Raw genomic sequence first — 13664 nt, forward strand, 5'->3', positions numbered from 1 at the left:
TGAGTCCTGATTCCTAAGAGATTACAGACAGAAAGAAACAGTCATGTATCAAGTGAAAATAAATGCTAAACCGAGAATGGAATAAAAACTAAAGTAGAATATGAAAACAAAGGCCAAATGAGGAACTATTTTAGACACTATGATCAGGCTTGGCCTTCTCAGCAGGAATTACTTAAGTAAATCTCTAAATATAAAGGAGTGGAGCATGCAAATACCTGGGGAAGGACCCTCCAGAAGGGGAGAAGCACGCTGAGGTATGATATTAGAGGTTTTTGGCATGTTGATGGAGTAGCAAAGACACACATGCAGCTGGAAGGGAGGGGGTGAGTGGTGGAAGTCCAGCAGGAGGCTTGGCAGGCGGTAATGAACATGGGTAGGTGCTGTAGGGCTTTGTGGCAAAGATACGTAAAACTCTGGGTTTTATTTTGATTGAGGAGAAAAACCACAGAAAGCTTTGAGTAGAAAAGTTACCAAATCCAAAACTACATTTCGAAAGCATCACTCTTAACTGTGCTAAAGTCAAAGGATATAATTGGAGATAAAAGGTGGAAGATGGAAGGCAATTGCTTTCTAATGTGTTGACCCCTGGGATCCCTTCGTCTGAATGAAACATGGTAGGTAAAACATACAGAAATGCCTGGCTTACAGGCATTTCGGGAAGGCAAGCAAAATCTTGTTTTCCACTCTCCAGTAATATCTAGATGGCACCTTGAACTGGACAATGGCCAACCACAATAGCCACATATAAGCTCCATGGATTATATGTTTCCACATCTACTTTTATTTTTATTTATTAAGGGAAATAAATGATGACTGTCACTGACACAGCACAAATCATTTAAGTACAAACCATTCTCTCACTTGGAATTGTTCTAACTGCATGTAGTTTTAGGAAAGGGAAGGAGAACATCAAAACTGTGAGACAAAGGGTAAACGGTGAACCAATGCAACAGCGATACTTACAGGACAATATGTTGGAAATTAACTGTACAACTGGGGAGAGGGGTTGGGAGGAGGTGGGAGAAAAATGAGGAAGGAGGGAACAAGTTTGACAAAAAACTCACTACCTTACATATGTGACTATAACCCCTGTGTACATCACCTTGACAATAAAACTAAATAAAAGAAAAAAAAAGTCTTCGCCAGTCAGTATCTCAAGTCTAATTTAAAAGCATTAGTGCTAGAAGTTTATAAATAATGTGCTTCCGTTACCTTCCTGATAGATCAACATATTTTTCAAGAGAATACGGCTTTTGAAAATGTAGGGCTATATACTTCAATGTCAATGTTATTTTTTACACTAAACACCATTTTATCCTCTTTGTTTTATGAGAGGAAGTAGTTAATTGGTAACCCTGGGATGCTTGTTAGTTCATTTTAAGGTTTCTTCACTGTTAGCCTTCCCTTGGTACATATGGATTTGATATATAGACATAGATTTAATGCTAGAAATACACATCAAAATATTGGGATATAAACATAAGTTGTAGTGATTCTTTTATGGAATAAAAATAAATCATTCTCTCCATTTCTATCTCTGTACACATATATGCATATACTTATGTGCATATATAATTGGTTATGCATATATATTTAATGACATGGTGCTAAACAATATGTTAGGTGAATAACTAGCTAACAGAATTCTTCCCCAAACATTGATTTATCATGCAGTCACAATCTCTAATTCTTTAATCGCATAAATAATTTCCTTCCAATAACTTTATCATAAATACCTTTTGGTATCCATGAGGCAGTCCTTTGTCACTATAAAAACCTACTATGAAAAATAATTATGTCCCAACTCACAAATCTGTCTGACCTGAGGACACATGAGAAGACATTATTTAATCACAGAATACGACTTAGTCCTCAAGGGGGGAAAAAGGAACTTTCCAGAAAAATGATATGCTGTTATCACAGTAGGATTGATTATCTTGTTTCCTATTAGTGAGGAATGCAATTAATGTTATTGCAAGGTAAATATTCTTGATGGAAGTTGAAATTACTTTAGCAAAAACAACCACAAAAAGAAAATAAGGCTTTGTGTGTAAGCATCACTCCTAAACAGTATGGGCATTTTAGGTTTTCTATTAATTTTTAATCTCCCAATTAAGAAAAGGCAATATAAATTTTGGTATTTCTTAAATAGTTAATCTTCCCTCTTTAAAATTTAAAACTGCCTTCAACTAAAACTTCCTCATTGCTTTCCCTTTATTTCAAGGCTTGATGGGAAAGTGTGATTACTTAAAACTATCACAGATGGCAGAGAGAACGAACAGAAAAGATTCCTGCTGTACAGTACTGCTTCAGCTTGACATCCATAAATAATTATTAAATTTCTCGTAAGGTCTATGATTACTGAGATTTCCTTTTTACTAATCAACTATGTGTTATAAATAGTTATCCATTTAAATTCTCAAATGATGAAAGGTCATTGAGTAACTAAACTCTTTTAAAAATCTAGACACAAGAGAAATGGAAAATTACCCTTTGATGATAATGATAAATGTTAGTTTGAATACACTAAAACTAAAATCAAAATTCACACATATATGTATGTATGTTAACTTTATTAATTCTCTTTGAAATGAAGTCTAAATAGCCTGCAAAATTTGAATGCTTAGTTTATTTAGTGACCTGCCACTTGAAAAAAACTTTAAGATAAAGATTTTAAAGAAAGATAACTCCTTGAAACAGAATCTTGAACATGCTATGCTATTACAAATTAGTAACAATCTTTCCTATTCATTTCACATATGTCTGACTGGATAAATCATGTACTTAAATTGTATTTCTATTAAGCAAAGCTTTGAGATAATAATGTTGGAGAATCCCAGTAAGATGGACAACTTTTTCCTGAAGGGCTCTAATATACTTTCTTCAGGATTTCCTCTTTAATGCTTTCTCGTTCATCAACATTTATGCAATATCTTCATCCTACCTGACTATTCTAAAAGCTAGTGGCAGTGAACATATTAGTAAAAAAAATAAAAGTAGTAACCAGTTTATAAATAACATTTCTTAAAATGTACTAGTCTTACATCAGTTTCAGAGTTAAATATTCTGTCCTAACATATGGAAGACAATACTCTTGGACTGATCTGAATTCCTACCAACTCTCCTTCAGTATATGTCTAGTTCTTACTATGTTCCAGTTATCCTGGTTCTGTGGCATCTCTTCCCCTTTCAGTGATTCAAGTCCTTTCAGTGATTCTGTCCTTTGTATTTCTCTACCTTCACTTGCTGTTGTTTTCTGAACCGTTGGATAGAAATCTAGATGGTTGGTTCAGATCTTTATCCTGAGCTTCAGACTATACAACTCATCCGAGACTTTCCTCAGCCTCAGCATTTCAAAAATGGATGTTTGAGCCAGGGCACCAGTAGCTCACATCTGTAATTCTACTTAACATGGAGGGCTGAGAGGAAAGGGTTGTGGTTCAATGCCAGCTCAGGACGAGACCTAGGCTTTTCAATCAAATATCAGGATATCATGGCACATTCCTGTCATCTTAGCTATGTGAAAGGCTGAGATTGGGACAATCATGGACCCCAGCAGACACAAGCAGAAAAGTTCACAAGAACTCCAGCTCTGCAGAAGAAGCTGGGTATGAGGTCACAGCAACAGTGGGAAGCACGAAATAGGATGATCACACTGAATACACAAGTTTTGTAGGAAGCAATCTATCTCAAGACAACCAGTGCAAAAGAAGAGGGGATTGGAGGAGTGGTTAACTGGTAGCGCACCTCCCTAGAAGTCATGAGGCTTTGAGGACAAACACCTATATCATACACAGACACACACACACACACACACACACACACACAATGACAATTAAGGAGGTAGGACATAGGAGGTAGGAGGTAGGTCAATTGACCAGAGCAACATGAGACTTCATCTTCAAAAACAAAAATTACCTAAAGGCAAAAGGGGATGCAGAAATGGCGGTCATGACAGAGCACCTTGAGTTATGCTAGTACCACCACAAAATGGAACTTAAGACCATCCCCACGTCTTGCTTTTCATTTCTCTTTCATTCATCAGTTGTGACAGCAACTTTGTTGAAGGTTATTTAGGTTATGACCCAGTGTGCTCAGAGCGGTAGGGGAGAGTTGCATGTGCCATTTAGCATAGATCCCAACACTCTACACTCCAGATCCCTCCCTAGTCCTGCCTTCTATTCCCCTCTCCTCTTCACTAGCCTCGGCCACACCAACCAGCTGGTGCTTCTTACAACAGAACATTTTCTTTTTTTAAGGAAACAGATAATAGAAAAACAAGCATTACAATGTGTGCCTATAAATTGTAAGGATCTAACTGTCTCAAGATATTTTGCTTCAAGTTATTTTACAGGTATTTAAATGTACCATAAGTAAAAACAAAGTAGCATAACTGATATTCTGAGAATGGTTTTATGATATGAATTATCACACACAAGGAAATCTTTTCTAAATCCTACCCTGCATTTTCAGGTATTCAGTAGATCGACACACAGATATGGACAGAATCTTCAACATTGATTCTGGAAATGGCTCCATTTTCACTTCAAAACTTCTAGATCGAGAAACATTGCTGTGGCACAACATCACCGTGATAGCAACAGAGATCAGTAAGTCCACCCCAGCCCTGCTGTGGCCCTCAGCTAATGGAGTGAGTCCTAATAATGGTTTAAGGAGCACTGGTGAAATTCTTCACCATTTAGTAGTGATCCTACTTGGACATGTATTGAGGAGAAGAGCCTTGAATTGATTCTAAATGTGTATTGGTTCATTCATATTGCTTGGAAATAAGAGAATGAGAATGTATCTCTCCACTGAAATTTGAATTGTGTACTTCTAGGATTTGATCCCAAAAGCTTATAAAACTGAAAAGTACAGATTTTTGTACAAATAAATATATAGCTATAAATATATGCATATATAAATATGTTCATTTATACATATGTACATATGTATTTATTTATATAGCGATAGATACAGAAACAACTAAAAAGTGGATCCTAAGTTAAACATAGTTAGGGTCAGGAGACAAATGGATTCAAGTACCTTTAGTTATTCCCTAGCTTTCAGTGTAATTTGTGTTTCAAAATCTTTACAGAATTAAGTGACACTACTTATCACTTTTTCATAGTATATCAAAGTGAGCAATGCAAACCACCAAGTAATCAATAAAACATTTAGAATGAGTTTTATGGTACTCTCCATGAAATTTAAGGCAAAAACAGGTAATGCCAAAAGAATGTTTTAAATTAAGTGATTTTATGCACTGAAAACTAATGTGAATTGTAAATCCAATGTGTACAGTGGAATTCAGGGAAGAAAAATGATCTTGAAAGAAGTGGTTTAGTGCTTAAAAATAGGCTTCTAAATTACAGCTCTTTTTAGTTTTTGTTTTTAATTTTTAAAGTTCTAAACATGTTTTAATCTCAGTTGGGTATCTAGTGTGAAATATTCCATATCAAGTGGTTTATTACAGCTGCATTTTGTCAACATAACTCATGAGGTTTGAAATGGCTGAAGGATATTGGGTGGAATAATAAATAAGTAAAACTGATGTGCCTGTAACAGTGAACTCATGAAACTTGAAAATTACAAAACGGTTTTCCACTGAAAAGAATCATTTTTCAAAACATCATGATTTCGAAGTAGTCATTTCCTAAGTATTTAAGCTTTATGCTGAAAATTTTGTTTTTAAGCTTTCATGTTTCTATGACACAGTAGAAATTATTGGCAATTAAGATCTGTGAAAATTCATGTTCAGACACTCTACCTCTGGAAAGATGGTGTGAGCAAGACAGATGCAAGGAGTCTTAAGAATCACATTGTCAGAACTTGTTCACTACCTTTGATATGTAAGAAACCAAAAGCTTATAGAGAAGCAACTCTATTCCCAGTCCAAGACCTTTGCGCCTACTTTTTCCTCTGAAAAGATCCACATGACTTAATCTTTAGTTATATCTCTAAGCAAGTGGTGTCCCAGAGAAGCCATTGCTGGTCAAGGCATTCAAACCAGCATCTCTAGCTATCTCCATTCCTTTTCTTTAATCCCTCCATAGCAATTACCATCTGGTGCACTGTGCATTTATGCATGCATAGTCAACCATTAGTATCCATGGATATATATCCTAGGAGATCACCTCTAAAGAAGCCCCCCCCAAATGCTCACAATTAGTTTATTGCTGTATTTTGATGTCTGATTCATTTTCCCCAACAATTATGCCTAACTTCCACTAAGAACATGTAGCCTTTTAGCACATCTAAAATGTTCACTTTATCATTTAAGTTAGGCACATTAATTTTTACCTGGCTTAGAGGATACCCTTAGTTTTCTAGAAGGCAGAATGTTTCAAATGAAATTACAGTCAGGGAAGCACTCAGCAGAACACAAAACCATGTGGACGTAACCGAGAGTCACATGGGCCCCACTCAGAGCTTCTCCACGTCAGCCAAGAGGTGGCATGTGAGGATTTAAGTGTTTTATTTTTGGAATTTCTAAATATATTATTTTTCCCTTGCTTGGTCAAAATTCATACCATAAATTCACAAGATAAGCTTATTGTATAGTTTATCTGTTCTCATATTAGAACTCTCAGGGAAGCAAGTTGTATGAAAGATTTATGTACATGTTCCAGTACCCCAAGTAATGTCCAGCCCATATTACATATTAGATGGCCCTTAAGTAGTCATAATAGGAAGCTATGATACATAGGTAGAGGAAGAGATCCAAGACAGGAGCTTCTAACTCCTGATTCTTCCACTACCCAGAAGATTACCACAGATTACAATTGTTTAAAAATCATACTTTATCTCTCAGGCCTTGAAACACTACTGAATTTTGTAGTCACAAGCCTAAATTTAAACCCAGACAACTTCTTACTATGTCTTTGAATACAGATAAATTATTAAACTTCCTTGTATCTCAAGTTCCTCATCTATAACATGGGAGTCATACTACCTCAAATATTTGTAGGAATGAATAAGCTAATATAACAAAGTAGTTAGCACCATGTCCAGCTCTTTTTTGACTCTCACATTAAAAACACTAATATTGGAAACAATCATTTGGTCTCCTGGTAGCTCATTCATTTCTCTTGTTCTTTTGAGTTTCTCCTTTTCACTGTTTCCTTCACTTAACAACACTAATATTGAAAACCATTGTTTGGTCTCCTGAAAGCTCATTCATTTCTCTTGTTCTTTTGATCTTTGAGTTTTTCCTTTTGTCTGTTTCCTTCACTTTCTTTAAAATCTACTCTAAAATGTCATTTCTTATCTTCTCTGACTGTGGGTTTACATGCATATATGTTATATCATCATAAGCATGTATTTCTATCAAATGTATCCAATTCCCAAAGTACCCAACTATCCAGTTCTTTCTTGTGACCAAATTGATACTCAATGCCCTTGAGGAATCTTGGATAAGGAGAATGAACAAATGAGTGAATGTTGTCTAAACTGGATTGGTCTTCAAATATAAATGCCTTTTTTTTCTTTTTGGTATGTGGCAGATAATCCAAAACAAAGCAGCCGAGTACCTCTATATATTAAAGTTCTAGATGTCAACGACAATGCCCCAGAATTTGCTGAGTTCTATGAAACTTTTGTCTGTGAAAAAGCAAAGGCAGATCAGGTGAGTCTCAAAAGTGCATTCAAATTGAAAGTCAGATTAATTCAGACCTAATAATTCAGATGGCTAGTTGTCAACTATCTATGAAGTGAATGCCAAGGAGATTAATACTCGAAATAAAACCCAGGACAAATGTTTAACTTGCATAACAGAACAAACAGTTTTTAAGAACTGGAAGTTATCAGTCTCCAAGATTGGTGCTGATTCTCTATCAGTCTTAACTCTTCATTAAAATAGGTTGGTCAGGGTGTTATTGGGGGAAAAAAATCTTTATTGGTGAACAGATAGTTTGATTACCATATGTACTTGAAAATAACAACTGGAACATATTTTACAATTGTCTGTAATTCATAGCTCTTTTGATTTACATCGCCCATCTGTACAAGTCATACAAATTCATGGAGGTTTTTACTGTTTTCCCCATTTGTCACCACCTGAAATAGGTCTCTCCTGCCAACAATACAAAAACTACACTACTCTTTATCAAAATAGAATGGTGCTATTAAAGTACATGTGAAAGCCGAAAGCTAAAGTTCCTTGTTTTTATGCACTAATTTCTTTGAACCATTTTGTAAATTGGTAGCACATGTACACACAGGGTTATATTTTTAAACAGATCTGTTATGGCTTGGAGTGTTTCCATTTTGTTAGGTTGCAGTTCTGCCCAAGATAATGGTGATTTGTGTCCCTAGGACTATTTTACAATGTCTGTGTTGTTGGTGGTGGTGGGGCTGGTGGGGCTGGTGGGGCTGGTGGTGGTGGTAGTAGTGGTTGTGGGGCCTTGAACTCAGGGCCTGGGCACTGTCCCTGTGCCTTTTTGTACTCGAGGATAGCACTCTATCACTTGAGCCACAATGCCACTTCCAGGTTTTGAGTGGTTAATTGGAGATAAGAGTCTCACCGTCTTTGCTTCCCTAGCTGACCTTGACCCACAATCACAGATCTCAGCCTCCTGAGGAGCTAGGATTACAGGCGTGAGCTACTGGTGCCTGGCTCCCAATGTCTATTTTTAATTGTCGTAGTTTCAGAGATTGCTCTTGTATCTCGAGGGGACAGTCTAGGGCTGCTGCTCAGCACTTTCATCTACACAGCACCCACGCGGAGGATTATCTCTTACTCCATCCTTCTCTAGCCCACTCGTTCTTCAAATAGAATGGGATCCTTTTAACAGAATGTTTCTTAAAGACTATGACTATTTTCTTATTAAAATTAAACATCACAAATCAATTTACTACAACAAGCTAAGAGGCACTTTTGGATTATCAAAACTTAATGACAACCTGAATTTTTTTTTTATTTCAGTTGATTCAGACCCTCCGAGCGGTTGATAAGGATGCCCCTCACAGTGGACACCAGTTCTCCTTCTCTTTGGCCCCCGAAGCAGCCATTGGCTCCAACTTTACCATTCAAGACAACAAAGGTAAATGGTCTCAAGTTAGCCTCTGAGTCACTCGCTTTCCATCGGGAGCTGAGTGTGCAAGTGTGCATCTGTGTCTAGGTTTGGACCTCTCCATTCCTGTCCCATGGTGTGATTCCTACCACAGGACAACCACGCATATTCACCGCTTTGCTTTCTGGTTGCAGACAACACCGCGGGAATCTTAACTCGGAGAAATGGCTATAATAGACATGAGATGAGCACCTACCTCCTGCCTGTAGTCATTTCAGACAACGACTACCCAGTGCAAAGCAGCACTGGGACAGTGACTGTCCGGGTCTGTGCATGTGACCACCATGGCAACATGCAGTCCTGCCACGCGGAGGCCCTCATCCATCCCACGGGGCTGAGCACAGGGGCTCTGGTGGCCATCCTTCTGTGCATCGTGATCCTACTAGGTAAACTGCTTCTCCCTGCATCCTATCTCCCCTTGCTGAGGGGCACACCCTGTTTCTGTGACACTCTAGATTTTTCCGCCTCCCCCATTAAGGCATACAGCCTGATCTAGGTGAGTAGAGTTATATGCTAAGAATCTATATTACTCACACATGAACTCTTCTTTTTTATATATAACTTGAAAATGGCTTTGGCGCATGAACAGGTGTGAAATGTACCCATGGCTTTGCTTACCCAGCAAATCAGCCCACCAAAAGAAAATCTTGTCCATCACACTGGAAATGAATCTCAGAGGGATTTCAGGGCGAAATAAATATGCCCTTTTCATTTCGTTTTTTGTTTAATATTTAACTTGGCAAATATTGTTAAATTTTAAAGAGTGAGAGTCATCTGTTATGGAGTGTATGATGAAGGTCCTTTCTACAAAGGTAAAGTTTAAGATCAATGGGAAAGTGAAAAGAGGATTGTGATGACTTTTTCTCTCTCATGTGGGAAAAATAAACATATGAACCTTGCATAACCCATGGAACTTATTTTGATCTAGCCACTTAAATGAGTCCCTGCTTAGCACTGCTCTAATAATTGAGATAGAGTGTCAATTATTTCAAATATATAAAAAACAAGTAACTTCTGTGATTAGGAAACCAATCTGGGACTGAAGGTAAAAGAGTGGAATAAAAATGAAAATCAAGATCTGTTACAGTTTGGATATGAAGTGTCCCCTAAGATGCTCGTGTGTAGAAAACTTGGTCCCCATGTGGGGAGCAGGAGAGGGATGCTAGGATCATGAGGACATTCATTTTAGGTCAAGCCCAGTTGGAGGAAGTGAAAGATGCCTTTGGAGGATGGATCTTACCTCTGCACTCTTCCTCTTAGTCTGCTTCCTGTCCATCATGAAGTGAGCTGTTTTGTTCCACAATATGCCCAGCCTCCGTGATGTTCTGCCTCGCCACAGCCATAAGGCATTACAGAGCCAAGGGACCATGGGCTGAAACCACGAGCCAAAATGTACCCCTCGCTCTTTAAGTCATTTATCTTGGGTATTTTCTCATAGCAATGGAAACTGACAGAGATATAAAGTCTAATGATGCAAGTGGAATGCTTACCTCTGGCCAGCTGATTAAGCCAGAAAATTGAACTCGAATAGTTCAACCAACCCTGGACTCTTTGTGAACTAAGGAATTCAGTTAGTTAGTGTAAGCCTTTTGAAAACAAATGCAAGATTTAGAAAGCTTGCCTGCACAATGAAAAATAAATAAAAGCAAGAAGTTAAGAGTTAACCTAGATTGCACAGAACAGAACAAAAAAAGGAAATTCTTTAAAAACCAGAGTAACTTGGAGAAGGGTAGAAGAAGGCCTACATTTCTCCAAGAAAAGAACACGGAGGGATCCCTGCCCAACAGCTTCCCATGCCAAGTCAACTGCTAATTATAACGGAAGCCTGCAAACACAACTTGAGACCTGCGATTCTCTTTGTCAACTGAGATTTGAACAAAGTATTTTAAGATAGGAGCATAAATAAAAACTGACAGTGTGCAAAGGCAAATGAGTGTTTCTAATGGTGTGTGTCTATAAAAATTGTTTTTAGCAAAGGGACATGAATATTCTCTTTGCTCAAAGGGGTATTTTCAGAAGTGCTGGACCGACGGGACTGAACTCAAGTAGTAGGACACAGACTCCTCTTGTGGTCTGTGGGGGACAGCCAGCTCTCATCTGTGAGAACTGATTCTTCCTCGCCTTCCTCAGACATACATCCATTTTCTCTGCTCCACTTTCTTCCTCTGAGCTAATCTTCCTCTTTTCATTGCCTTCCCCCAGTGAATTCACTCTCTCTCCATTATTCCTAATTGGACATCAGGGCTCCCATATCTGGTCTAGTCTCTTAGCAATTCTGTATATAATAAAAAAGAAAGAAAGAAAAAGAAAATTGGATTTAACCTTGGCTAGACTCTCATCATCAGCTGGTGCTGTGGAAAGTCCTTTACCAATGTTTTCCTCACTCCTTAGTAACACTTGTATATATTTATCTGACTCTTCTACATGAATGCTGAGACTACAGAGTGAAGTCATATGGCCAAGTCACATGAGCTGAGCTCTGAACTCAATTTCTCCTCTTGAGCCTGGAGCTCCCACACCATGCTCTGCTTTCTCTGTGAACCTACAGAATGCACGTCAGTTTCCAGGCTGAAAGAAAGCCCAATCTGAAAGTAGAACGATTAAACAAGTAAAGGCAAACATGAAAAAGAAAAACATCAAAGAAAGAGATTTTGATGTATGAAGAAACCTAACACAAGAAAGTGGATGAGGGCTGAGGATTAGGCCATGTGGTAAAATGCAACTTTAAGGTTCACAAGGCCCTGCGTTCAATTCCTAGCACCACTACAAAGGGAGAAAAAAAGTGGATCATATGGCATCTAGTATTTTACAAAAATTAAACAATAAAGCTGGGCTCTGGTATCTCACACCTGTAATCCTAGCTACTCAAGAGGCTGAGATCAGAGTATCATAGTACAAAGCCAGCCAAAGCAGGAAAGACTGTGAGACTCCTATCTCCAATTAACCACCAGAAAACCAGACGTGGCACTGTGGCTCAACATGGTAGAGAGGTAGCCTTGAGCCAAAACACTAAGGGACAGCACTCGGGCCCTGAGTTCAAGCCCCAAGACTGAAAAAAAAAATTAATAGAAACATCCAAACAACAGCTATATCTCATGTCTTAATGGCACATTAGAGTAGGAAAAACTTTCATTAACGTATTTCTCTTGGCAAACTGAGCATTGTGGTAGTGTTCTTTTACAGATAAGGAAACATTTTGAAAGGTCACGTCATTTAAATTAACCTAGATATGATAAAATGTGAGCACAAATTTCCCCAAGTCTTCTCAACTAATTTTTTTTTAAATCTTAGTGCTTGTCCTCCTCCTCAAAGAGTAGGGAAAACAAGAGGCTCAGCTCCTGCAAAAGACACCTCATAGGAAGGAGCATTACATTTTTAGATTGTTTTTATCCTACAAGACTAGAAGTAATATAGCATTTGTTAAGCAGCTTTCAGAAAGATCTCCCTTCTAGACACTTACGATTCAAGATTTGCTTTGGGCTATTAAGAAAAGGTGTGGACAGTTTTAGCTATTGAATTAGCTATGACTACCTAGGTTCTAATGTGCCCCTTCTCTTCTAGACAGTTACCCTTTGGGAAGTGCATAAAACACCTAAAAATGTGAAAATACAAAAGATGTAAGAACATTCAGCTAGAGAAGAATTAGGAAACAGTAAAGACCTGCTGTTTTGCTTAAGTGACTAAAAGAACTCATGCATAACAGAGCTGAATTCATTGCAGGACAGTTGGACTGGTTCTAGTCTAATTCTAAAAGCTGCCTCCACTGACAACCGTGTATTTTTCCATGTATGCTATTAGTCACACTGGAAATAAGCATAAAAGGTGGGTTGATCATGGACATATCCTCAACCCACATAATTATGTAACTAAATGACCATACACTTGAAAATGGTAGAATTGCATTTCTTTAGAAAGCAGACAGCTGTTGAAATATGCTTCCAACAAGGCAGTTTAGAGTATGGACTTCAGCCAAATATCCATGGCACTCGCCTCTCATCGTAGCTACATAAGGGGCTGAGATTGGGAGGATTACAGTTCCGGGCCAGCTCCAGCAGAAAAATTTCTCTGTACATCACTTTGACAATAAACAAGTAATTATTAAAAAAAAAAAAAGAAGAAGAAGAACTTTGATGTGGCGGTAGTTCCTGTCTTCACACCTATGAAAGATTATAGGGTAGTTCAGGTTTTCATTCAGATAGAAAGCAAGAAGCCATGCACCAGTGGCTCATGTCTGTAATCCTAGCTACTCAGGGAGCTTAGATCTGAGGATCCTGGTTCAAAGCAGCCCAGGCAGAAAAGTCTCTGTGAGACTCTTCATCTCCAATTAACCACCAGAAAACCAAAAGTGGCACTGTGACTCAAAGTAGAAGAGTGCTAGCCTTGAGTAAAAAGAGCTCGGGGACAGTACCTAGGCCCAGAGTTCAAGGCCCATGACTGACAAAAAGAAAAAGAAAAAGTGAGAGCCTATGTAAAAGATAAATCCATCAGAAGAGGGGCAGTTGCATGACTCAACAATAGAACTCCTGCATAGCAAGCACAAGACCCTGAGTTCAAACCCTACTATCACAAAGAAAGAAAAGGAAAGGATAA

At 38.1% G+C, this 13664-nt stretch overlaps 1 protein-coding gene across 1 annotated transcript in view; it reads left to right on the forward strand.

Annotated features, from left to right (window-relative positions):
- Nucleotides 1-13664, forward strand: part of Cdh6 (cadherin 6) — a 134339-nt gene that overhangs the window by 118017 nt on the left and 2658 nt on the right. Inside the window, exons 8-11 of the mRNA XM_048368535.1 lie at nucleotides 4474-4610; nucleotides 7506-7627; nucleotides 8927-9044; nucleotides 9209-9460. Of these exons, the coding sequence (XP_048224492.1) occupies nucleotides 4474-4610; nucleotides 7506-7627; nucleotides 8927-9044; nucleotides 9209-9460 (629 nt within the window). The remainder of the gene's footprint in view (nucleotides 1-4473; nucleotides 4611-7505; nucleotides 7628-8926; nucleotides 9045-9208; nucleotides 9461-13664) is intronic.

This window comes from Perognathus longimembris, chromosome 19 (genome assembly GCF_023159225.1).
Source record: "Perognathus longimembris pacificus isolate PPM17 chromosome 19, ASM2315922v1, whole genome shotgun sequence".
NCBI classification, from domain to species: Eukaryota; Metazoa; Chordata; class Mammalia; order Rodentia; family Heteromyidae; genus Perognathus; species Perognathus longimembris.